The sequence below is a fragment of the Heteronotia binoei genome, chromosome 17, assembly GCF_032191835.1.
Source record: "Heteronotia binoei isolate CCM8104 ecotype False Entrance Well chromosome 17, APGP_CSIRO_Hbin_v1, whole genome shotgun sequence".
Classification (NCBI taxonomy): Eukaryota; Metazoa; Chordata; class Lepidosauria; order Squamata; family Gekkonidae; genus Heteronotia; species Heteronotia binoei.
The window spans coordinates 48,189,085-48,215,812 of NC_083239.1; the positions used below are offsets into that span (position 1 = coordinate 48,189,085).

Consider the following 26,728-nt stretch of genomic DNA (forward strand, 5'->3'; position numbering starts at 1 on the left):
TTTATGATATTTATTTATTTTATTCGATCTTTAGCCCACCCTTCCCGTAGGACAAGCTCAGGGCGGGTTACATCATAAAAACAATCGACAGCAAAAACAACAAAAGATCAATTTAAAACATATAAAATCTAAAACTACAGAGTATTGATAAGAGACTAGAATGGCAGGTTCTGCCTCACAGACATGACCTATTGTCCAGGTGCAAGAGGTCTTATAGCACTGGGATGGAATGAGGCAGGGGGGGGAGGCCGGTAACAACTGACATCCACAGCTTCAGCTGAAAGCCTGGTAAAAGCGCTCTGTTTTACAGGCCCTGTGGAACTTGAGCAGATCCCTCAGGGCCTGGATATAAGGGCAACCGATGGGAATACTAACTTACAGAAGTCCGGGGGTAGTTCAGAACTACCCAATTTTTTGTTTATTTTTTGCTTCCTTCTTAACAGCCTGAGTGCAATGAGGGATCCAAGGAGAGAAGGGGGGAGAAGGGAAAACCTCTCTTGACCCTCCACCTGCCCCACTCATGCAGGGCTCTCTCGGGTTTTCGGGATGTAGGCTGCTCCTTGCGGCTCCTCTATTTGACCTTGGTGAGCATTGGGCTCAGTGGGCAGAGCGAGTTCTTCATCGTAGTGGATCCCGACGACCTCACACTGGGGCAACATCTCCTCCAGCAAGATCCGGACCAGACCCTTGTAGGGGACGGAGGGGAGGTCGGAGACGTCCAGGCGTCTGAGGCTTCTGTGAGGGAGGGGAAGGCGTTAATAAAGCCACATTTCCAGACTTCATAGAATCATAGAGTTGGAAGTGACCTCCAAGGTCATCCAGTCCAACCCCCTGCACAATGCAGGAAACTCACAAATACCTCCTCCTAAATTCACAGGATCTGCATTGCTGTCAGAGGGCCATCTAGCCACTGTTTAAAAACCTCCAAGGAAAGAGAGCCCACCACCTCTCGAGGAAGCCTGTTCCACTGAGGAATCGCTCTGTCAGGAAGTTCTTCCTAATGTTGAGCTGGAAACTCTTTTAATTTCAACCCATTGGTTCTGGTCCTACCTTCTGGGGCCACAGAACAAAATTCCACACCCTCATCTATAGGACCTTCAAGTACTTGATGATGGTGATCCCATCACCTCTCAGCCGCCTCCTCTCCAGGCTAAACATGCCCAGCTCCCTCAACCTTTCTTCATAGAACTTGGTCTTCATGTAATCCTGGAACAAAGACCAGTGCGTGTCATTGTTATCACGCCTTTCTGTTCCTCCCCCACCGTAAGCAGGGCAGCAAAGTTCAAATAGGCGGCTTTTACAGAAAGCTTTAACTAAAAGGACATTATCAGAATAATATCTTTTTGAAGAAGACATTGGATTCATATTCCGCCCTCCACTCAAGAGTTTCATAGCAGCTCACAATCTCCTGTGACTTCCTCCCCCACAACAGACACCCTGTGAGGTGGGTGGGGCTGAGAGAGCTCTCACAGCAGCTGCCCTTTCAAGGACAATTCCTGCAAGAGCTATGGCTGACCCAAGTCCATTCCAGCAGCTGCAAGTGGAGGAGTGGGGAATCAAACCCGGTTCTCCCATATAAGAGTCTGTACACTTAACCACTACACCGAACTGGTTCTTTGTACTGACATAAGGGATATGAGCCGTTTATCTCATTACATATACTAACCCATCTTCCACTATATTTTAATGTATTCTTTTTTCTAATGGCAAACTAGACTGGTGTTTGTGTGTGTGTTACATGTTTCAATTAAAACCCTGAGGAAACTAACGCCTTCATTTTGACCCAGAGCTAACATTACTACAGACTCGCACTTCACACCTAATGACATAGACATCAATTTGCTTTTCTGACTTATATTGCCTCCTTGTTGTTTCAGCCCAGTCAACACAAACACTGCCCGCTTTCTCTGGACTGCTGGGCATTCCACCCTATTGTCTGATGAAGTGTGCTTCTAGCATACGAAAGCTTACATTTGGAATAAAACTTTTGTTGGTCTTAAAGGTGTCACTTGACTCCTGCTTTGTTCTACTAAAAGGAAACGGCAGAGTCCAAAAAAGTATAGAGGAGGTTACCCAATGGTTAGAACTCCCTCCCTATGAGGAAAGGTTGAAGAATCTGGGATTTTTCACTTTAGAAAAGAGACCCCTAAGGGGGAACCAATGTTCCCTTTAAACTAGTGGTCCCCAACCTTTTTGGGACCAGGAACCGGTTTTGTGGAAGACATTTTTTCCAAGGGTCGGAGGAGAGGGAGGGCAATGGTTTGGGGATGCTACAATTGTGCACTTTATCTCTATTAGCTTGCCATGGTGGTTTAGGGTGTGGACTCTTATCTGGGAGAACCGGGTTTGATTCCCCACTCCTCCATTTGCAGCTGCTGGAATGGCCTTGGGTCAGCCATAACTCTTGCAGGAGTTGTCCTTGAAAGTGCAGCTTCTGTCAGATCTCTCTCAGCCCCACCCAGTTTGGTGTAGTGGTCAAGTGTGCGAACTCGTATCTGGGAGAGCCGCGTTTGATTCCCCACTCCTCCACTTGCAGCTGCTGGAATTGCCTTGAGTCAGCCATAGCTCTCGCAAGAGTTGTCCTTGAAAGAGCAGCTTCTGGGAGAGCTCTCACAGCCCCACCTACCTCACAGGGTGTCTGTTGTGAGAGAGGAAGGTAAATGAGATTGTGAGCTGCTCTGAGTCTCTGAAATTTGGAGTGGAGGGCAGGATATAAATCCAATGTCGTCGTCTTATTATTTGTATTATTACTACATTGTAACATATAATGAAATAATTATACAACTCATGGCCCGGTTGCTAACAGGCCACGGACTGGTACCGGTCCACGGCCCGGGGGTTGGGCACCCCTGCTCTAAATTGTAGAGTCTTGTGAGCAAAAATTCTACTTTGTGAGCTACTGGCTTTAAAGTTGTGAGCTGCTGCAGCAATCATGGTGCTCTGGGGTCATCCTTCCTGAGCTAAGGCAAAAATGTGTGAGCTGGAGGCTAAACATCTGTAAGCAAGCTCACGCGAACTCAGCTTAGAGGGAACGCTGGACATGGCAGATATTTACAAAATTATGCATGGGGTGGACAGAGTTGACAAAGGGAAACCTTACTCTTTCACCCAAATACTAGAAGTCGAGGGCATCTCATGAGGCTGATGGGAGCAGATTCAGGACAGACAAAAATATATATATATATGGCTTTTACACAGAGGGCCTGTTCAGACGCACAGTCTAATCAGTTGTCGCTGCTGTTTCCTACCGGATTAAAAGCGGCTGATCAGACAGCAACATCTGCCTCCCGTTAGTCAATTGTTGTCGCCCCTCTGCCAATCTTTCTCCAAACCGGATTATTTTGTTATCTGCTCCTTTGTGGTGCTTTTTGAGTTGTCCGGTTTCACCTCGTAGTTTTCTCCGTCTGGAAAGTTCTGCTGCAATATTAACCAACTTCCAGATGTCTGAAGGCTGTCCCAGAGCGAAAGGAGCCTCAGACAACCGGTTAACGGTTGCCATTTTTTTGTTACTACTTAGCGATATGCACATAACCGCATAATGTTTTAACGTCTGCGCGTGTGTGCATAATGCGCGCATGCGCATAACAGCGGAGGAATCCAAAAAAGAACTGCGTGGTGCCATCGTGTGGACAGCAGAAGACGGTTTCACCGCGGAGTGATTCGAACTGCAGCATGGCAGTCTGCTCGATAATATCCGGAACAAAGATATTCGGAACAGAACCGGGTCAGTTTAACACGGACTCGACACACTGTGTAAACAAGGCCAGAGAGTGACTAAAATGTAGGATTTGCTGCCAGAGGTTCTAGTGACGGCCACTGGAATAAACAGCTTGAAAAGGAGATCAGACAGAATCATGAAGGATAAGTCTATCCATGGCTACTAGCCCTGGTGACCGAGAACCTCCACATTTAGAGGCACTGATCCTCCAAATCCCAGAGCCAGGAGGCAACCTCAGGGGAAGGCCTCGGCCTGAATGCCCTGTGGTTGGCCCTCCAGAGGAACTGGTTGGCCACTGTGTGAGAGGGGATGCTGGACTGGATGGACTATTCATCTGATCCAGCAGGGCCCTTCTTATGTTTTTCTGAAGGCCTCGTCCTCTGCCCTGATGTTGGCCCTCCAGAGGAACTGGCTGGCCACCGTGTGAGACAGGAGGCTGGACTAGGTGGACCACTGGTCTGATCTAGCAGGGCTCTTTTTATGGACTTATCAGATGGAGGCCTCGGCCTCTCTGCCCTGTTGCTGGCCCTCCAGAGGAACTGGCTGGCCACTATGTAATAAAGGATGCTGGACTGAATGGACCGCTGGTCTGATCCAGCAGGGCTCTTCTGATGTTCTTATCAGAGGAAGGCCTCAGCCTCCATGCCCTGTGGTTGGCCCTCCAGAGGAACTGGCTGGCCACTGTGTGAGACAGGAGGCTGGACTAGATGGACCCTCACTGGTCTGGTCCAGCAGGGCTCTTCTGATGTTCTTCTCAGGGGAAGGCCTCGGCCTCTCTGCCCTGTGGTTGGCCCTCCAGAGGAACTGGCTGGCCACTGTGTGAGACAGGATGCTGGACTAGAGGGACCACCAGTCTGACCCAACAGGGCTCTTCTGATGCTCTTAATTAATCAGGCCCTGTGAGGGGAATATATCCTTACTTGTTTCGGAATTGTTTTTTGGGGCCCAGGGAGTTAACTGAAACAGGAAATGAGAGATCAACTCTGAGGTACGCTGCTCCTAAAGGAGGAGGCTCCATTCTGCCGTCATAGTTAATGAGCTTCATCCTGGGAATCCACCTGCTCTATTTTTTTTTTTAAAAAAGGCAACCAAGGAGAAAGGTCACCGCTGAATCATGTGGCGGGGAATTCCAAAAGCTGATTAGTCGAAGCAAGACTTCATTGGACCGCTGTTGGGTTTCACTGGGTGACCCAGAATTCTAGGATTAGAAAGGAGGAAGGAACTGCCCATTTCCTCCCTTAATATCTTCTCTCACCAACCACACATTTCAAAACCGTTTACTCCTAATTGGGCCCTGTTAGGACAAGTTTTCTGTCCCAGTTTGAAGGGGGGCAGGGGGTTTTTTTTGTGGGGGGATCACACAAACAGCGGGAAAGGGTAGATCACCCTGTAGAAATTGGTATCACTATCTCCACGGGGCAGGACTACAAAAGAATCTTGCCAACGCCACGCCCGTATACCAGCAGTGACTCACACTCCCGAACGAAAGGGATACCCCATTGCCCGAGCATACTCTGGCTCATCTGGTTTTCCAGCTGCCTCCACCCAACACCTGGCAAGCATCTCGCGATTCCTGGCTTCAGAAAACATTCTCAGTCTGTTGGCTTCGAGCCTGACAAAAGAGGCCAGCAGGTGTAGGAAGCTGGGCCTGTTTTGTGAAGTGTCCAGCGGTCATGGGGATTCTGTGGTCCCTGGCAAATTTGCCCTGCTCCTTTTCCACCCCCTGAACAAAGGATGGGAGCTTGAGGATGCTGGCGGAAGCAACAATAGTCCTCTGAGGGACTTTGGGCTGAGGGGCCGTGGCTCAGTGGAAGAGCATCTGCTCAGCATGCAGAAGGTCCCAGCTTCAATCCCAGCATCTCCAGTGAAAAGGACCAGGCAGGAGGGGATGGGAAAGACCTCAGCCTGAGACCCTGGAAGGCCATGAAGTGGGGCTGTAGCTCAGTGGTAGAGCCTCTGGTCGGCATGCAGAAGGTCCCAGGTTCAATCCCCAGCATCTCCAGTTAAAAGGACCAAGTAGGAGTTGATGGGAAAGACCCCAGCCTGAGACCCTGGAGAGCCGTGAAGTGGAACTGTAGCTCAGTGGTAGTGCATCTTATTGGCATGCAGAAAGTCCCAGGTTCAATCCCCAGCATCCCCAGGTAAAAGGAGCAGGCAGGAGGTGATGGGAAAGATCTCAACCTGAGACCCTGGAGAGCCAGGAAGTGGGATTGTAGCTCAGTGGTAGAGCATCTGATTGGCATGCAGAAGGTCCCAGGTTAAATCCCCAGTTAAAAGGAGCAGACAGGAGGTGATGGGAAAGACCTCAGCCTGAGACCCTGGAGAGCCATGAAGTGGGGCTGTAGCTCAGTGCTAGAGCATCTGCCTGGCATGCAGAAGGCCCCAGGTTCAATTCCTAGCATCTCCAGTGAAAAGGACCAGGCAGGAGGGGATGGGAAAAACCTCAGCCTGATACCCTGGAGAGCCAGGAAGTGGGGCTGTAGCTCAGTGGTACTGCCTTTGCTTGGCATGCAGAGGGTCCCCGGTTCAATCCACGGCATCTCCAGTTAAAAATGACCAGGTGGGAGGTGAAAGACCTGCGACCTTGGGGGAGCTGTTGCCAGTTGAACGAAGCAATTCCTCAGATCCTGGAGAGCCGCTGTCAGCCTGAGTAGACAATATTGACCTTGAGGACTGAAGCTCTGTTTCAGTACCAGGCGGCTTCATGCGTCTCACTGAAAGTGAGCTGGTTTTTGCATGAAGCAGATGCTGAAAGGGAGCCAAAAGCAGAAATGTGCACACTGGCGGCATGGACTCACTCCAGATGGTGAAGGCAACCCAGCCCCCTCTCGGTGATCCGGGGGCAGCCCGCAAGGGACAGCTCTTCCAGCGTGTCCCCGAAGACGTGCAGCCGGCTCAGGCACCAGTCGTCCACGTTGGGGCATCGGCTGAGATTGAGATGTTTCAGCGCTTTCAGGTGAACTGCGGGTGGCAGAAGAGAAGGGGGTGGTCAATAACGGCTGTGCTTCATTTGCAAGCACGTGGCGGCACAAGGCATAACCTGGATGGGGGCCTCCTGACTCCCTAACGAAGCATCAGAGCTCCGCCCCGCCCCTGCAACTAATAGGATCAGCGAATCGATATATTAAATGTAACTCAATTGGGTGTAATTTACACAAGACACCTGACTTCGATCTTTTTGAGGACTAGCACCGTGCAAAGGCTGAGAGGGAGATGCAAGGCAGCGATTCCCCTGCTTCAGTTCTTGGGTTTGCTCTTAACTGGCTCCAGGTAATAGTAGTAGCAGTAGTAGAAGAAGAAGAAATTCCCTTTACTCATTGTGAGCAGTCACAATCTCCTTTACCTTCCTCCCCCACAACAGACACCCTCTGAGGTAGGTGGGGCTGAGAGAGCTCTGACAGAAGCTGCCCTTTCAAGGACAACCTCTGCCAGAGCTATGGCTGACCCAAGGCCATTCCAGCAGCTGCAAGTGGAGGAGTGGGGAATCAAACCCGGTTCTCCCAGATAAGAGTCTGCCCTTTCAAGGACAACTCTGTGAGAGCTATGGCTGACCCAAGGCCATTCCAGCAGCTGCAAGTGGAGGAGTGGGGAATCAAACCCGGTTCTCCCAGATAAGAGTCCACGCACTTAACCACGACACAAACTGGCTCTCTTAGCAACTATGAGTGCACAGGATGGAACCCGCAGGATGTATTCCCAGGCTCAGCACAGAATTTAACCTTCCAAGGCTTGCAAAACTAAGTTTCTTGCCCTCATGGCAACCCAGAGGTGCACGAGAGATGGGCTGGGCGTGCAGCAGTCCCAGAAGGCGGGGAGGCCCTGAGGTCAGGGGGCAGAGCTTAATTCTGACAGAACGTCCACTGCTCCTCCAGAATTTGTTCTCTGTGGAACCCCCAGCATAATACACCCATCACTCCCCCCAGGCCTGCGTTGCTTGGCTTGGACTGGCCAACAGATGCGCTAGCCCCGAAGGAGATGCCAGGGCTTTTTTCCTTTGGAGCAGGAAGTCCTTTGCATATTAGGCCACACACCCCTGATGTAGCCACTCCTCCAAGAGCTTACAGGGCTCTTCGTACAGGTCCTCCTGTAAGCTCCAGGAGGAATGGCTACATCAGGGGTGTGTGCAGGGGTGGAATTCTAGCAGGAGCTCCTTTGCATATTAGGCCACACACCCCGATGCAGCCAATCCTCCGAGAGCTTACAGAGCTCTTCGTACAGGTCCTCCTGTAAGCTCCAGGAGGATTGGCTACATCAGGGGGTGTGGCCTAATATGCAAAGGAGTTCCTGCTCCAAAAAAAGCCCTGGGAGATCCTAATCGTCTCCTGAGTGGCTGGCAGCTGGGTATGAGCCAAGCCCCCTTCCCATGGCACGTCAGCACCCCCTTCATCCAACCGCTCAGGTGACATGGCCAGAAAACCAGCCGTGAACAGTACAAACCAACAGAGGAAGCACTCTCTAAGCTTCGCATAGGAAAACGACGGCCCTAGTCTATAGGAGGAAGAAATCGGGAGGCAAACTGGGAAAGCAGCATGGGGCCCGATTTGAATTCAGGACTGCCGGTTGCTTAACGCTTTCCGAAAGGACTTGGGGAGGAAAACACATTTTTGAATGTTCAAAAAAGGGCAAGAATCATCTCCACCGGCCTCGATTCGCGGCCAGAGTCTCACCAAGGCAGCCCAGGCCATCATAGTTGATGATCGAATCGCTGAAGTCGATCGCTTCCAAGGGGAATCTTAGGTAACGTGCCAGGTCCACACGATATCGCTTTATATTGTGCTCTCGGTACCATTCAGTTTGCCCCTGGAACCTGTAGGGGGTGGGGGGAAGAAGAAGATATTGGATTTATATCCCACCCTCCACTCCGAATCTCGGAGTCTCACAGCAGCTCACAATCTCCTTTATCTTCCTCCCCCACTACAGACACCCCGTGAGCAGTGTTCCCTCTAAGCTGAGTTAGTGTGAGCTAGCTCACAGATTTTTAGCCTCCAGCTCACAGACTTTTGTCTTAGCTTAGAAAAAATGGCTCCAAAAAAAGAAGATGATACTGGATTTATATCCCGCCCTCCACTTCGAATTTCAGTGTCTCAGAGTAGTCACAATCTCCTTTACCTTCCTCCCCCACAACAGACACCCTGTGAGGTGGGTGGGGCTGAGAGAGCTCTCACAGCAGCTGTCCTTTCAAGGACAACCTCTGCCAGAGCTATGGCTGACCCAAGGCCATTCCAGCCGGAGCAAGTGGAGGAGTGGGGAATCAAACTCAGTTCTCACAGATAAGAGTCCGCACACTTAACCACTACACCAAACTGACTAACTTATGCAGGAGCTCACAACTTTAATGCCAGGAGCTCACAAAATAGAATTTTTGCTCTTATGACTCCACAGCTTTGAGGGAGCATTGCCCATGAGGTGGGTGGGGCTGAGAGAGCTCTGACAGAAGCTGCCCTTTCAAGGACAACTCTGCGAGAGCTATGGCTGACCCAAGACCATTCCAGCAGGTGCGAGTGGAGGAGTGGGGAATCATACCTGGTCCTCCCAGATAAGAGTCCACACACTTCACCACCACACCAAACTGGCTCTCTTTGATACTTTGATCAAACTGTCCCTGAAGGCTTTCCTGGGCACCTCAAGCAAAAGGAGAAGGTGAATGTAAACATGGAACCTGAGATTAGAAGAAGAATTTATCCATGTTGCCAAGTACAGCTTTTCCTGATACAAAAGATTAAAAATGTATATTTGTTTTTGCTACCCTCTTTCCAAAGAACTCACGAGGCTGTGCTTGAAAACAAAGGGGCCCGAATCCATTTGAGCAAAGGGGAGGTCTCTATAACAGAGGTGGTCAAACTGTGGCTTGGGAGTCACGTGGGGGCTCTTTCACACATATTGTGTGGCTCTCAAAGTCCCCACCACCCCATCAGCCAGCTTGGAGAAGGCACTGGTCTCTCTAAAATTGCTCCTCCAAGCCAAGCCAGCTGCCTCTATAACCTTTTGTTAGCCTCCCAGAGGAAACACGTTGGCAACAGTGTGAGATAGAGATGCTAGCTAGATTGAGCACCCATCTGATCCAACAGGTCTCTCCTTGTTCTTATGAGGGCTTTCCCACCCAGTCCTCCAGACCTTGTCATGTCAACTGAAATCAAGAACAGAATCATGGATGCAATGAAGAACTGGCAACGTAAGCCCTCCGCCAGCTTTGTGCCAAGATCCCACCTTGGCAATGAGCGGTTTGTAATAAAAGGCACTCAAATAATGTTGAAGAAGGAGGAGGAGGAGGAGCAGGAGGAGAAGTAGAAGAAGGAGAAGGAGATGGAGGAGGAACAGGAGGAGGAGGAGGAGAGGGAGGACGAGAAGAAGGAGGAGAAGGAAGAAAATGAGGAGAGGGAAGAGAAGAAGGAGGAGGAGGAGGAGGAGCAGGAGAAGTAGAAGAAGGAGAAGGAGAGGGAGGAGGAGAAGAAGAAGGAGAGGAAGGAGAAGGAGACGGAGGAGGAAAAGGAGGAGGAGGAGGAGGAGAGGGAGGAGGAGAAGTTGGAGGAGAAGGAAGAAAATGAGGAGAAGGAAGAGAAAGAAAGGAGGAGGAGAAGAAGGAGGAGGAGAGAGAGGAGGAGAAGGAGAAGAAGGAGAAGGAGGAGAGGGAGGAGGAGGAGGAGAAGGAAAAGGAAAAGAAGGAGGACGAGAAGAAGGAGGAGGAGAAGTTGGAGGAGAAGGAAGAAAACGAGAAGGAAGAGAAGAAGGAGGAGGAGAGGGAGGAGGAGAAGAAGAAGGAGGAGGAGGAGGAGAAGGAGAAGGAAAAGGAGAAGGAAGAGGAGAGGGGGGAGGAGGAGGAGAAGAAGAAGGAAGAGAAGGAGGAGAGGGAAGAGGAGAAGGAAAAGAAGGAGGACGAGAAGAAGGAGAAGTTGGAGGAGAAGGAAGAAAACGAGAAGGAAGAGAAGAAGGAGGAGGAGAGGGAGGAGGAGGAGAAGAAGGAGGAGGAGAAGGAGAAGGAGAGGGAGGAGGAGAAGGAAGAGGAGAGGGGGGAGGAGGAGGAGGAGAAGAAGAAGGAAGAGAAGGAGGAGAGGGAGGAGGAGAAGGAGGAGGAGGAGAAGAAGACAGTAGATTTATACCCTGCCCTTCTCTCTGAATCAGAGTCTCAGATCAGAGAGTCCAAGAGGGAGTCCGGAAGCTCCTTCCGAGGTCCCACCTGCTGCCAAAGGACACCGTGATGGAACCAGCTCCCACGTACCTGACACCTCCTTTGAGCATCAGGGCAAAAGCAGCAGCTGCCATCTCGTTGCCATACTTTTTCTGTATTTTGAGATAGTGACTGTGGATGGAAAACATAGTCAGGTGCTACTCGAAGGAGAAACCCAGAAAGACAATTACTTGTTTGTTATTCTTCGGCTGGGTGTTTTTTTTAAGTTGCCCCCCTCCTTTTATAGCATTTAATGTGATGCTTTATTATGAAGAGCCCCGTGGTGCAGAGTGGTAAAGCTGCAGTACTGCAGTCCTAAGTTCTGCTCACGACCTGAGTTCGATCCCCGGTGGAAGCTGGGTTTTCAGGTAGCCGACTCGAGGTTGACTCAGCCTTCCATCCTTCCAAGCCTAGATGACTGGGGAAGGCAATGGCAAACCACCCCGTAAAAAGCCTGCTGTGAAAACGTTGTGAAAACAACGTCACTCCAGAGTCGGAAACGACTGGTGCTTGCACAGCGGACCTTTCCTTTCCTTTATTATGTTATTTTGTAAGGCTGCCTCAGGCAGCTTCCCCTGGAGAGGTACAAGCAAAAGAAAAAGATTTCTAGAGTTAGAGTAACCGGTGATCGACGCTACAGTCCGGTTTTTAATATCTTGAAAGACGCCACGCCCATGCCTCAGATTCAGCAGGAGCTCACAAGAGCACAGCTCCTGAATCTTTCTGAGGGTTCCCTCTCTTCCTCCCCACCTACCTACCCCAGTGAATAGTAGGTGCAGCTGCATAACAATCCCTGGATGAGGAGAGCGGGCAGCCATCCAGCCACCAGGGGCTTTGCCACACCCTCAGCAGCCCTCATTCACCCCTGGAGAAGCCTGCACCACCCTTTCTCCTCTTCTTATGTGGTTTTGGGCAGTGGGTGGCTTGCTGGCCTTTTGACTGGAGGGGGGGTGGCCCAGGAGAGCCCCAGGCAAGCGAGGCCTGCTTGGGCTGGCTGGATCTCTAGCCAGTCCAAGAATGCCTCGCTCACCTGGGGCTCTCCTTTCTTCCATTGGATTGCTTTTGGCGGTGGGGGGGGGGCGGCATATGCTAATGAGTTATGCTAATGAGCTCCACCACCTATTTTCCTACAAAATGACCCCTGGTCACACCTGTTGAAAAATTTAAGAACATAAGAGAAGCCATGTTGGATCAGGCCAATGGCCCATCCAGTCCAACACTCTGTATCACACAGTGGCCAAAAAACATTATACACACACACATACATATATATACACACACACACTGTGGCTAATAGCCACTGATGGACCTTTGCTCCATATTTTTATCTAACCCCCTCTTGAAGCTGGCTATGCTTGTAGCTGCCACCACCTCCCGTGGCAGTGAATTCCTGTGGCAGTGAATTTTGGTGAAACTCAGTACTAAATGCCAGAGGCTTTAGGTGTTCCGTCTTTGAATGGCATTTTCCTCTACTATGAAAAATTTTACAGCTTAAGAGGATGTTGCTCTTATCAGAAAACAGCTGGAGATCAAGATAAAGATATTTGAAACCAGACTGTAGAGTCAATCACCGGTCAGCTAGACAACTTTTGGAAAGGCATGCATTCCAGCTACGAAAGGGACTTTTTGCTGACTTATCTGAAGAGCAGATAGCTTTTGTGCGTATCCTGATGTAATCTGTGAATTGGACTCTCTTTCAGTTTAGTTCTGTGGGCATATTTTGTGATTGTATTACTAGATTATATCTTGCAAGTGTTAAGACTGTAGATCAGGGGTGTCAAACATACGGCCTGCAGGCTAGATCCGGCCCACAGAGGGCTCCAATCAGGCCCTTCAGCAACTGGCTTCTGCTTCATTTTCCCTTGCCTGCTTTTTTCAGTTGCCATTTTATATTTCTCCCCGGATAAACCAGAGCAGCAAAACAGCTTTTTCCTCTACCCCTTCCCTTTCCCCAAAGGGAGGAGGAGGAGGAGGGAGTAGCAGCCTCAGCCAATGAGGGAGCTTGGCTCTATAGCTCTGCCAGGCTCAATTAATCACCCTGCAGAGCTACTGAGACAAGCCTCTCTTCCTTCTAATGAATGGCTGAGGCTCCTCCCCCTCCTCATGCCCTGAGGAAGGCAAGAAAAAGCCAGAGCTTCTTTTGCATAGTCCCCACCATCAGGAGAGCTACAAAGAGCATTTTTAAGACTAGCAACGTTTTAGTGAAGGTATGAACTTTTTGCCTTGCTACACAGAAAGAGAGAGTTTTGTTGACATTGTTGTGGGTGTAACTGGGTTCCCCTCCTCTTTTTTCACTGTACTGATGCCCTCCAGTCTTTCTCAACAGGAAAGCATGTGGGTGTAAAGTATTGTGGGTGTAACTGGGTTCCCCTACTCTTTTTCACTGTACTCATGCCTTCCAGTCTTTCTCAATAGGAAAGCATGTGAACTATTTAGAAGAGAAATATCAGCATTAGGCTGAGAGTATGTTCCACCCTAGGTTTACCCAGCAAATTTTCCTTAATTTTTCTTTCACATTTCCTTTGATTTTTTCTCGGGAAAATGATAGTTTTGTAGACAAGCACATAGCCCCCAGTATGTGCCATGGTGCCTTCACATGTTCTTGACTAGTACGTGAAGCAACTTCTGTAAAGCTCACAGTGCCCAGCTGCTTCATGTTCCTCTGGCTCTTAGGCTCAAAGCATTGACCACAAAATGTCTGTAATGAATGTCAATGAATCAAAAGTAGGTTTGCAACTTGCAGTTGTGCACACCTGAACAGCACACATTCAGACATTGTCTGCAGTTTTTGATGCAATAATTCATAGCAAGAGGCGACATTGTAAAACAAATATTGCAAATGTGCTAATATTTTAAGCATGTTTTAAGCAAAAAAAAATTCTTTAATTGTGTGTCTGTGCCCTTTATAAATTTTATATGTCCGCTACCTGGCATTACATTTTGTAACATACTAGGCCCGGCCCGACAAGGTCTCATTTATGTCAAATCCAGCCCTCATAACAAATGAGTTTGACACCCCTGCGTAGACATATTGTCATTTCTAGACTTATATTACTGTGTAGTACACTGCATTTTAGAGAGTTATGTTTATTGCATTGCAGCCGTTTCTGGGAGCTTTCTGACTTTAATTTCCCTGGAGAGGTGGCATAAAAATATCCTGAACGTATAAATAAATACATTAAAGTGGCCTTTCCAAAGCCAGAGTGCGCTCTCCAGACATTACCAGGTAGCCGAGGTCCTGCAAAGATGATGATATTGGATTCATACCCCACCCTCCACTCTGAATCTCAGAGTGGCTCACAATCTCCTTTACCTTCCTCCCCCACAACAGACACCCTGTGAGGTGGGTGGAGCTGAGAGAGCTCTCCCAGAAGCTGCCCTTTCAAGGACAACTCTGTGAGAGCTATGGCTGACCCAAGGCCATTCCAGCAGCTGCAAGTGGAGGAGTAGGGAATCAAACCCAGTTCTCCCAGAGAAGAGTCTGCTCTTTCAAGGACAACCTCTGCCAGAGCTATGGCTGACCCAAGGACATTCCAGCAGCTGCAAGGGGAGGAGTGGAGAATCAAACCTGGTTCTCCCAGATAAGAGTCCACACACTTAACCACTACACCAAAACCAGGCTTTCCCACTGTCATCGCATCCAAAAGGGAGAAAACTCTGTGAGATCAGATCTGGGACAGCCGAGTTCGAATCCTCATTCTGCTGTGGAGGTTTGTTGGGTGATCTTTGGCCTCTCATATGCTCTCTCAGCCTAACCTACCTTGCAGGGTTGTTGTGAGGATAAAACGGAGGAGAGGAGAATGATGGGAGTTGCATTGTGTCCTCACTGGGGAGACAGGTGGGGAGGAATGAAGTACACCAGCTCCATACGTGCATACCTGGGCCTCACCTGGGCCTATCAGGAGAAGTGCATGTGCTCACCAGCGACATGCCTTTTCTGTTCCGTATGATGCTGAAGTGTTCTGTGAAACTCAGGAGTTGGCACAGTCCTAAGCTGTACCACTAACTGAATTTCAGGAACTGTCCAGGGTGCTGATTCAGCAGCCTTTTCCAGTCATTTTTCCAGCTAGGAAGTCACTGTCTGATTGTCTCAGTGGATAAAAGTTTCCACTCCCCTACTCCTTCGGCTGCCCCTCGGCCAAAGAGCCTGGGCCCTTGCCTCCAGCCCCGAGACATTACAAGAAAAAAAGAAGAAGAAAAAGAAAAAGAAGAAGAAGAAAAGAAGAAGATATTGGATTTATATCCTGCCCTCCACTCCGAAGAATCTCAGAGCGGCTCACAATCTCCTTTACCTTCCTCCCCCACAACAGACACCCTGTGAGGTGGGTGGGGCTGGAGAGGGCTCTCACAGCAGCTGCCCTTTCAAGAACAACCTCTGCCAGAGCTATGGCTGACCCAAGGCCATTCCAGCAGCTGCAAGTGGAGGAGTGGGGAATCAAACCCGGTTCTCCCAGATAAGAGTCTGCCCTTTCAAGGACAACCTCTGCCAGAGCTACGGCTGACCCAAGGCCATTTCAGCAGCTGCAAGTGGAGGAGTGGGGAATCAAACCCGGTTCTCCCAGATGAGAGTCTGCCCTTTCAAGGACAACCTCTGCCAGAGCTATGGCTGACCCAAGGCCATTCCAGCAGCTGTAAGTGGAGGAGTGGGGAATCAAAACCGGTTCTCCCAGATAAGAGTCTGCCCTTTCAAGGACAACCTCTGCCAGAGCTATGGCTGACCCAAGGCCATTCCAGCAGCTGCAAGTGGAGGAGTGGGGAATCAAACCCGGTTCTCCCAGATAAGAGTCTGCCCTTTCAAGGACAACCTCTGCCAGAGCTACGGCTGACCCAAGGCCATTTCAGCAGCTGCAAGTGGAGGAGTGGGGAATCAAACCCGGTTCTCCCAGATGAGAGTCTGCCCTTTCAAGGACAACCTCTGCCAGAGCTATGGCTGACCCAAGGCCATTCCAGCAGCTGTAAGTGGAGGAGTGGGGAATCAAAACCGGTTCTCCCAGATAAGAGTCTGCCCTTTCAAGGACAGCTCTGCAAGAGCTATGGCTGACCCAAGGCCATTCCAGCAGCTGCAAGTGGAGGAGTGGGGAATCAAACCCGGTTTTCCCAGATAAGAGTCTGCCCTTTCAAGGACAACCTCTGCCAGAGCTACGGCTCACCCAAGGCCATTCCAGCAGCTGCAAGTGGAGGAGTGGGGGAATCAAACCTGGTTCTCCCAGATAAGAGTCTGCCCTTTCAAGGACAACCTCTGCCAGAGCTATGGCTGACCCAAGGCCATTCCAGCAGCTGCAAGTGGAGGAGTGGGGAATGTAACCCGGTTCTTCCAGGTAAGAGTCTGCGCACTTCGCCACTACACCAAACTGGCTCTCCCAAGAAGAAGAAGAAAAGAAGAAAAAGAGAAAAATAGAAAAAAGAAGAAAAAGAAAAAGAAAAAAAAGAAAAGAAAAAAGAAGACGAAGAAAAAAAAAGAACAAGAACAAGAAAAAGAAAAAGAAAAAAAAGAAAAAAGAAGAAGAAGAAGAAATGATGACGACGATGATACTGGATTTATATCTTGCCCTATATTTTGAATCTCAGAGCGGTCACAGTCTCCTCTACCTCCCCCCACCACCACAACAGACACCCTGTGAGGTAGGTGGGGCTGAGAGAGCTTTTTTTACCCCAAACTGGCTCTACACCAAAAAGACAGCTAAAAGGGGACAGAATAAAAGATCTACCTCCACAGGGACTAGAAACTTGGCAGGAAAACCAGACCAGGCCACACGTACTTGTTCTTTGCTTCCACCTTCCAACTTTTCAGCTTCATGCCAAAATCAATGAAGGCTTCCAAGTCGTAGAAGCGGTTGTATAAATATGGAAGGATCTGTCCTTTCAGGAGGCCGGTGGCGGGGCCGGTTGAACGGCTGCTATACCGCCGGCAAGCATGCAGCAATGAGGGAAGTCGTCTGCCATGCCAGAGCTGGAGAAAGAACAAACAGAGAGGGTAGGGCTTTGTTACTTTAGCAGGAAGGGGTGTTTTATTGAGACACTGGGGGGAGGGGATCCGGTAAACCTTTGGAGCTTTCCTTATCTCACAGGTACTTGGGGGAGCAGTCAAAATTGCCTCCCCTTTGTAGGTATTTTTATCAGTGAGCCAAAGATTTAGGCCTGCAGATCCAAAGACAGTTTTTAACCTGAGTCGAGGGCTTGGAAAGCCAAGAACAAGCCATGAGAAATAACTAAGTAATCAAAGAAAAGGTAGTCTCCTGTGCAAGCACCAGTCGTTCCCGACTCTGGGGTGACGTTGCTTCCACGACGTTTTCACGGCAGACTTTTTACAGGGTGGTTTGCCCTTGCCTTTCCCAGTCCTCTACACTTTCTCCCCCAGTGTGCTATTGTTATCTCTACTGTATTGCCAGGGACAAAAATGTAACAAACAACAGCAACTGTGTGTGTATGAACAATAAAAAATTTATAAACAAATACAGAAAAGTCTCTGTTGGTTCTTCAATGATACCCCTCACACACAGTACAAAAATATATTTCCAAAGGTTTCACAATATGAGTATTTTTCATCCAGTTTTCCCCAAAAATATCCAGTTCATATGCAGAAATGTTCAGTTTGAGAGCCAGTTTGGTGTAGTGGTTACGTGTGCGGACTCTTATCTGGGAGAACCGGGTTTGATTCCCCCCTCCTCTACTTGCACCTGCTGGAACAGCCTTGGGTCAGCTATAGCTCTGGCAGAGGTCGTCCTTGAAAGGGCAGCTGCTGTGAGAGCCCTCTCCAGCCCCACCCACCTCACAGGGTGTCTGTTATGGGGGAGGAAGATAAAGGAGATTGTGAGCCGCTCTGAGACTCTGAGATTCAAAGTGGAGGGCGGGATAAAAATCCAATATTTTCTTCTCCTTCATAAGAGACATACAGTCACAGTCCTTCACCATTTACTGTGTGGTATTCAGTTCCTTTAAAGACATTGGCTCCAAAGGCTTCTTTCTCCTTACGTGCCAGTCGACTATTGGATCAGCTTGTGCCTGATGTGAATTATATGAAGAAGTCTTAGCTTGACATCAATTGATCAGTAGTACAGAACATAATGGCTCTATGAAAAAGCACTTTTGTGCAAAACGTGATCCATTAGTCGACAGATCCATTAGCCTTTTGGAGTTTAGTGCCGTTTTGAAATCTTACTGGAGTCTTTCTGTCCCATTTGTCCATTGGGAATTCTATGTGCAGTCTTCGGACGCGCTGAAAAAGAATCTTGTGGGTTTTGCAGCTTTTTGCAACTTACTGATGCATCAGAAACACGCTGATATTTTTTCTGAGCTTTTTGCCTTTGGTTGAGATATGTGGTCAGAGCCCCCTATGCTAGAAGAGGATTTGAAGAAGGAATAATCAAGTCAACCTCCTGTTCATTGGGACTCCTTTGATGGAACTGCGAAACTTTTGGGGAATTGTTATTGCTATTTAGTCTTCTATTGAACGTATTTGTATGATTTTGTTTCAATACATTCTTAGTTATTTGGTCACTGTAACTTCAGTTGTGCTGTCTTTAGCCTACAAGTGACCTCTCTCCCTTTACCCACCTGCAGGTTGGCAAAGCTAGCAGACACCCTAAAGCAGGGGTGTCAAACATGCAGTTTAGGGGCCGAATCAGGCCCCCAGAGGGCTCCTATCAGGCCCTCGAGCAACTGGCTGTCATCCGCTTCCTTCTCCCTATATCTTGCTTCCTTCTCCGTAACAGCTTGCTTTGCAAGGCTTGCTCAATTTCACAGAAGCTACAGAGCAAAACCTCTATTTTCTCCATTGGCTGAGGCTCTGCCCTTGGGGAGGAAGGGGGGAAGAATAGCTTGCTTTGCCAGGCTCTCTCAATTGCACTGTGGAGCTGCTGAGCCAAGCCTCTCTTCCTTCTATTGGCTGAGGCTCCCCCCCTAGTCCGCTGGGGAAGGAAGGAAAGAGCCAGAGCTTTCTTCGCCCAGTTCCCTCGATCCCGTGGAAGAAATTCAAAGCAGGCACCTTTAAGACCAAAAAGTGCTAACGTTTTAAGCATGTTTTAAGTTTTTTAAAAATATGTGTTTGTGTTCTTTATAAAATGTGTGTCTCTGCTACCTAATCTTAAGTAGGTACACACCTGGCCCGGCCCAACAAGGTTTCATTTATGTCAGATGCGGTCCTCATAACATATGAGTTCGATTCCCCTGCCCTAAAGGGCAGAACAGCCAACAGCATTAGGCAGACCCCTCGTTAAATCATCTGTAGGGCTGTTAATGTCGGCTGGAATAACATATGCTGTGGATGCTCATGTCTCCACAAATATCTCTGGCAGAGATGAGCAAGAGCTTCTGAGCTGACTGAGTGGATTAACCAGAGTACAGTAAAGCCAGAAGCTTGACAGGTAGAGAGTTCTTGACAAGGAAATCCAGAAATGGGGGAAGCCTCGTGCACTGCATTTTTGTGTGTGTCCATCATGCGGCTGTTAAAGGCACAGAAACCCAACCCCAAAGCAGCAGATTTACAAATGAGAAGTCCTGTATAATCAGAATGTTACTATGGAGAAACCAGACCTTCCTTCTGCATACTTACAGTGCCACCAACTGGCCGCAGCCCCACAGCAGCTGAGCAGTATCCTCCCTAAACTCTACAAATTACAAGAACTTTTCCCTTGTTGCTAGCTAGATTAGACAACGGACCAAAGGGCTGCCTCAGCATAAGCGGGCATTCCACGGCACTTCTCATCTGAGACCAAGGAAGCTTTACCTGGCTAGGGATTAAATACAGGGGAAGGGAAGAAGCATCACCAGTTTAATTCAGAGTGGGATTTCGGCTCAGTGGTAGAGCACCTGCTTTGCACACAGAAGGTCTGAACCTGGGACCTCCAGATAAAGGACTGAATCTGGGACCTCCAGATAAAAGAATCAGGCAGGACGGTGAGAGACCCTGGACAGCTGCTGCCAGTCACAGCTGGCAATACTGAGTACTGTTGTCAGTCGTTTGTATTGTCAGCTCTGACTGGCAGCTGACTGAGTAGGAATGCCAGCTTCCATGTGAGGCCTGGGGAGGAGGAGGAGGAAGAAGAAGAAGAAAAAGAAGAAGATGATGATGATAGTGGATTTATAGAAGAAGAAGAAGATAGTGGATTTATATCCCACCTTCCACTCAGAGTGGCTCACAATCTCCTTTATCTTCCTCCCCCACATCAGACACTCTTTGAGGTGGGTGGGGCTGAGAGAGCTCTGACAGAAGCTGCCCTTTCAAGGACAACCTCTGCCAGAGCTATGACTGACCCAAGGCCATTCCAGCAGCTGCAAGTGGAGGAGTGGGGAATCAAATCCGGCTCTCCCAGATAAGAGTCGGCACACTTAATCGCTGCACCAAACTGGCTCTGAGAATTATGGATCTCCCAGAATTACAGCTCATCTCCGGCAACTACAGAGCTCAGTTTCCCTGAAGAAAATGGCTGCTTTGGAGGGTGGAATGTATGGCATTGTACCCCCCTGAGGTTCCTGTCCTCCCCAGGCTCCATCCCCAAATCTCCAGGAGTTTCCCAACCTTGATCTGACTACACGACCCACCTCCCTGCTGACAACCCTATCTGACTCATCAGCAACTCATCAGTACAGTCAACAGGATGAGGGAGGAGACATAGTAAGAAATGTAATGGGACTAGGAGGTATGATGTGCTTGATTTCTGATTTCTCCCTGTGCTTGATTTCTGAATCTCAGGCTGTTCTTAGTAAATGCATCAACTGAGAGACCGAGACAGTGGGGTATACTATTAATCTGTATTATCAGTTCCTGAATATTTTTGACTTGTTCTCGCTGCATTCCATTTCTAATACCATTTCTTTTTTTGCATGAACACATCATTTATAACACCTGTGCCTTATTTAAGATTTCTGAAACCTCCTAGTCCCGTTACCTTGTTTACTATGTCTCCTCCCTCATCCTGTTGACTGTACTGACGTGCATTAGGGTTGCCAGATCTGACTCAGGAAATTGTTGGGGGAGACTTTGGGGGTGAAGCAAGGTCTTGAAAAACATGATTGAACACCAAGGGGAGTTTTGGGGGGAGTTTTGGCCACCCCATTTAAATGGACCATGCTCCTTTTAAATGCCCTCTGTGCGTTAAATAATGGTCATTACAGTGCACAGGGGACTACCTTTACAGTCAATAGGACGAGGGAGCTGCCTTCTTTTGGGCTCATAGAATTGGATCCTCCAGTCCAATCTTTTTAAAACTTGGGGGCGGGGGAGAGGAGAGACACCAGATGCTATACTGAAAATTTGGTGCCTCTACCTCAAAAAACAGCCACCCCCTTCCTCAGCAAGGCAGATACCCACAGATTCTCCATTATACCCTATGGGGACCAATCTCCATAAGGTATAATGGAGTGCCCAGTGGACATTCTCTCCCCTCCCCACCCCCGCTTTCTGATAACCCTGCTGTGGAAGGAGGGCCTCCAAAACAAGAGATCCCCTGCCCCCAACTGGGGATTGGCAACCCTAACTTGAGTCCAGTGTTCCCTCTAAACTGAGTTAGCGTGAGCTAGCTCACAGATTTTTAGCCTCCAGCTCACACATTTTTGTCTTAGCTCAGGAAAAAATAGTCCAAAGCACACTAATTTCTGCAGTAGCTCACAACTTGAATGCCAGTCGCTCACAAAGTAGAATTTTTGCTCACAAGATTCTGCAGCTTAGAAGGAACATTGCTTGAGACCAACAGAGCTGCTCACCTGGACCATACTTGCATTATGTAATTCGTCTCGAGAAAGACAGAGTATACATTACCTAAATTTAAAATAAAATTTTAAAAAATGCTGCAGAAAGCCGAGCCAGGTTAAATAGACAGAACGGAAGCCGGCTAATAGCAGCAGCAACACACTTCCTGGGATGGACAGCCCTTTCCCCAGGCTCACTGTGCCCTGTAAAAGAAAGGCAACAATGCCAGAGAGCTATTGGGAAGTTTTAAGTCCCACCATCCCCCGCAAGGTCAAGCTTTCCCCCCTTCAACACCCTCTTGCCAAGAAAAACAAGGCGGGTCACTTACAGTCCTGGGCGCAGCCATCTTGGACTAGTCACGTGATCACCCGGCCAAGCGCGAGGGAAGGAGGCCGGCGTTCCAGGTTTTCCCCGCCCGATGTTACAGAGCATGCGCGTGTCCTCTTGGGCAGGCTCAGCTGCAGCGACTGAAGCCCGCGGTGGTTCTCTTGCCCTTACTTGGAACCCGGAGTTCAAAAATGCATGCCTAGCAGAGAATCGTTTACACGGGGGTGAAACGGAGGCAGATGCGGTGCAAAACTATAAGGGAGGTTGAAGCAGATAGAGTGGCGGGATTCTGAATGCTTACAAATTCTTCTGAAAACTCCACTAAGAATTGCAGATGAAGACACAGGGTCGTCAACAGTGTTCCCTCTAAACTGCAGAGTCTTGTGAGCAAAAAATCTACTTTGTGAGCTACTGGCATTAAAGTTCTGAGCTCCTGCAGAAATTACCGTGCTCTGGGGCCATTTTTCTTGAGCTAAGACAAAAATGTGTGAGCTGGAGGCTAAAAAAATCTGTGAGCTAGCTCACGCTCAGCTTCGAGATAACACTAGTTGCCAACCTCCAGGTAAGCCCTGGCGACGCCCACCTCCAGAATCACAGCTGATCTCCAGAACAAAGTAGGAGTCGAGTTGCACCTTTAAGACCAACAAAGTTTTATTCAGAATGTAAACTTTCATGTGCTCTAAGCACACTTCATCGACAAGGAATCTCCTGTGGAAAATGGCTACTTTGGAGGATGGACGGGGTGGCATTATATCCCATGGAGGCTGATCCTCTGTCCAAGCCCCATCTTCTCAAGGCTTGCCAGCTCCAGCTTGGGAAATACCTGGACATGGGGGGGGGGGATCCTGAGTTGGATTCTATGCGATTATGTCCCAAACCCTGGGTAGGGTTTGGAGCATAATGCCATAGAATCCAACGTCCACAAATGCCATTTTTTCCAGGTGAACTTATCTCTGTCACCCAGAGATCAGTAGTAATAATAATAATAAGAAGATATTGGATTTATATCCCGCCCTCCACTCCAAAGAGTCTCAGAGTGCTCACAATCTCCTCCCCCACAACAGACACCCTGCGAGGTGGGTGGGGCTGAGAGGGCTCTCACGGCAGCTGCCCTTTCAAGGACATATGAAGCTGCCTATACCGAATCAGACCCTTGGTCATCAAAGACATCAAAGTCTGTATTGTCTTGTAGAAGACAATTTTTCCAAGGGTTGGAGGAGGGGGAGGGCAATGGTTTTGGGATGCTACAATTGTGCACTTTATTTCTATTAGTTTGCCATGGTGGTTTAGGGTGTGGACTCTTATCTGGGAGAACCGGGTTTGATTTCCCACTCCTCCACTTCCAGCTGCTGGAAGAGTCTTGGGTCAGCCATAGCTATCGCAGGAATTGTCCTTGAAAGGGCAGACTCTTATCTGGGAGAACCAGGTTTGATTCCCCACTCCTCCACTTGCAGCTGCTGGAATGGCCTTGGGTCAGCCATAGCTCTGGCAGAGGTTGTCCTTGAAAGGGCAGACTCTTATCTGGGAGAACCGGGTTTGAGTCCCACTCCTCCACTTGCAGCTGCTGGAATGGCGTTGGGTCAGCCATAGCTCTGGCAGAGGTTGTCCTTGAAAGGGCAGCTTGTGGGAGAGCTCTCTCAGCCCTACCCACCTCACAGGGCGTCTGTTGTGGGGGGAGGAAGGTAAAGGAGATTGTGAGTCACTCTGAGACTCTGAAATTCGGAGTGGAGGGCAGGATATAAATCCAATACCATCATCTTCTTGTAACAAAAACCTGTGAGCTGGAGGCTAAAGACCTGTGAGCTAGCTTGCGCTAACTCCACGTTGCTCCTGCCAATCACTTTCAAAGGGTTGTCCTGGCCAGGGAGTCGCTGAGGCCTTTGCCTCGGGACAGGTGGAGAAAGGTGTGAAGACGCCAGTCACTTGTCCTGAACTCTGAAAGCACAGCCCTGCTGGCAGCCGCCGGGCGGGGTGTGTCCCTCCCAAGCCTTTCAAAGGCATTCTTGGAATCAGCTGCTGCTGCTGGGGAAACGCATATCACTTCCGACACTCAACACTCGCCAGCCTATCTCACAGAGGACTTTGGCACGCTTGGAGTATCGGGTGCCTACCTGTCTTCACCTGCTCAGGTGCGGCCGCTGCTTGAAACTCCCCCCCTTCCTCTTTTCCTCCAGCACCGGAGCAAATAGGGAAGGTGGATTCCCCTCCTCGGTGAGTCACCTGCCATGAGACTAAGGGGCTGCATTCCTGGATCTTTCCTCTCCAGGTAAAAGCCACCGCCTTCCATTGTCGCCAGAGACTCAGCCAGCCTACCTGGGACCTCTTCCCTACATCCTGACTGTGCCTCATCTATCCGGAAGGCATCTTCTGTCGTCCCGTCATAGGGGTCCCCAGGAAGCAAGCAGAACTGGGAAGGGAAGCTGCAACAAGACAGGCTCGACCAGCAGGAACAAGGACAGGTGATTTGACATAACCACGCAACTGTGGTTCCCATTCCCCCTCTTGGAAGGCAGAGCTGGGGAGGGGCCACTGGCTCAGATGTAGAACACCGGTTTGGTATGTAGAAGGTCCCGGGTCCAATCCCCAGTAGTTAAAAGAATCAAGTGATGGGAAAGACCTCCACCTGAGACCCTGGAGAGTCATGAAATGGGGCTGTAGCTCAGTGGTGGAGCCTCTGCTTGGCATGCAGAAGGTCCCAGGTTCAATCCCTGGCATCTCCAGTTAAAAGGACCAGGCAGGAGGGGATGGGAAAGAACTTCACCTGAGACCCTGGAGAACCAAGAACTGGAGCTGTAGCTCAGTGGCAGAGCCTCTGCCTGGCATGCAGAAGGTCCCCGGTTCCATCCCCAGCATCTCCAATTAAAAGGACCAGGCAGGAGGGGGTGGGAAAGACCTCAGCCTGAGACCCTGGAGAGCCATGAAGTGGGGCTGTGGTTCAGTGAAAGAACTTCTGCTTGGCATACAGAAGGTCCCAGGTTCAATCCCCGGCATCTCCAGTTAAAAGGACCAGGCAGGAGGGGGTGGGAAAGACCTCTTCCTGAGACCCTGGAGAGCCTTGAAGTGGGGCTGTAGCTCAGTGGAAGAGCATCTGCTTGGCATGCAGAAGGTCCCAGGTTCAATCCCCGGTATCTCCAGTTAAAAGGACCAAGTAGGAAGTGATGGGAAAGACCTCCACCTGAGACCCTGGAGAGCCAGGAAGTGGGGCTGTAGCTCAGTGGAAGAGCTTGCTTGGCATGCAGAAGGTCCCAGGTTCAATCCCCAGCATCTCCAGTTAAAAGGAGCAGGCAAGAGGTGATGGGAAAGACCTCAGCCTGAGACCCTGGAGACCCATGAAGTGGGGCTGTAGCTTAGTGGAAGAGTGTCTGCTTAGCATGCAGCAGGTTCACTCCCCAGCATCTCCTGTTAATAGGATTAGGAGATGATGGAAAAGATGAAGAAAGAAAAATAGATGGGGAAAGGGAGGTGTGGAAACAAAGCAACTTTAACTTTATTAGCGATCCCCGGGGCAAGAGTGGCAAGATTGAAGACCACCAGAGACAGAGCCTTCTCAGTCATGGTCCCCTATTGCTGGAAGCAACTTTCAGAAGTAGTAAGAACCTTGCAGGACCTCGCCCAGTTCTGCCATGCCTGCAAGACCACGTCATTTTGGCTCGCCTTCAACTGAACTTAGAGCAGTACAAGAGGATACCTGAGAGGGCTCGAATGACGCCCGACGTTAATTACTCTAGCACCAAAATGGTTGATTGTTTAATTGTTTTAACTGTCAAATTCTAGAACTGATGAATTGTTTAGATGGTTATTTATTGTTCTTATTGTTTCATTGCTGTGAGCCGCCCTGCGCCTGCTTCGGTGGGAGGGCAGGATATAAACAAACAAGCAAAGGCTTTCTCCAAGCCGCTGGCTGGCTAGACTTGGAAAAGTGATTTAGACCAGAGGTGGCCAAGGGTAGCTCTCCAGATGCCTTTTGCCTACAACTCCCATCAGCCCCAGCCAGCGTGGCCAATGGCTGAGGCTGATGGGAGTTGTAGGCAAAAGGCATCTGGAGAGCTACTCTTGGCCACCCCTGGTTTAGACAAATGCCTTCTCCTCGCCAGCTGATAGGGCAGTGGAGGCTTTGAGAGCCACACATTGTGTGTGAATCACATGTAGCTCCTGAGCCGCGGTTTAGCGCCCCCTGTTGTATACTGTCCCTGTGCTAAAGCGTGACAGGGGATGGAAGTGGAAGAATGGGCATCAAGGAGATGCTTTCAGGAAATATCAAAAGAGTGTTCGCGTTGAAAGCATGCTTGTATTTTGAGTTTAAAAAACTAGTATTGTTAATCAGGTTTGCCTGTGTCCTTTATAAAATCTATGTCTCCCATACTTGACATTACATTTTACAGCACACATGCCCTGGCAAAACAAGGTGACATTTATGTCACATCCGTGTCGAGCAAATGAGAGAGCCAGTTTGGTGCAGTGGTTAAATGAGCGGTCTCTTATCTGGGAGAACCGGGTTTCTCTTCCACTTGCAGCTGATGGAATGGACTCTTATCTGGGAGAACTCCTCCACTTGCAGCTGCTGGAACACCCTTGGGTCAGCCAAAGCTCTGGCAGAGGTTGTCCTTGAAAGGGCAGACTCTTATCTGGGAGAACCGGGTTTGATTCCCCACTCCTCCACTTGCAGCTGCTGGAATGGCCTTGGGTCAGCCACAGCTCTGGCAGAGGTTGTCCTTGAAAGGGCAGACTCTTATCTGGGAGAACCGGGTTTGAGTCCCACTCCTCCCCTTGCTCCTGCTGGAATGGCCTTGGGTCAGCCGTAGCTCTGGCAGAGGTTGTCCTTGAAAGGGCA

The 26,728-nt window shown here is 49.4% G+C and overlaps 1 protein-coding gene across 2 annotated transcripts; it reads right to left on the reverse strand.

Moving 5' to 3' along the window:
• DMAC2 (distal membrane arm assembly component 2) lies at positions 1–21,951 on the reverse strand. Of its 2 annotated transcripts, none has more exons than XM_060258060.1 (6): positions 21,899–21,951; positions 16,643–16,833; positions 10,935–11,015; positions 8,386–8,525; positions 6,517–6,679; positions 1–735 (listed from the first exon to the last, which is right to left on the reverse strand). In XM_060258060.1, the coding sequence occupies exons 1-6, from the start codon at positions 21,914–21,916 to the stop codon at positions 519–521; spliced, it is 810 nt and encodes a 269-aa protein (XP_060114043.1). In that variant the 5' UTR covers positions 21,917–21,951; the 3' UTR covers positions 1–518. The 2 variants fall into 2 exon arrangements, with proteins under 2 accessions (XP_060114043.1, XP_060114044.1); XM_060258061.1 differs by lacking the exon at positions 21,899–21,951 and adding an exon at positions 21,585–21,892.
• Between the last annotated feature and the right edge of the window lie 4,777 nt (positions 21,952–26,728).

Bases quoted from the DNA above. Each gene is read 5' to 3' on its own strand.
- DMAC2 (XM_060258060.1), bottom strand. The intron at 6,680-8,385 runs GTGAGACTCTGG...TGCCACCCGCAG, and splicing joins TGATGGCCTGGGCTGCCTTG to TTCACCTGAAAGCGCTGAAA. The intron at 736-6,516 runs GTGAGTCCATGC...CCTCCCTCACAG, and splicing joins GGTTGCCTTCACCATCTGGA to AAGCCTCAGACGCCTGGACG.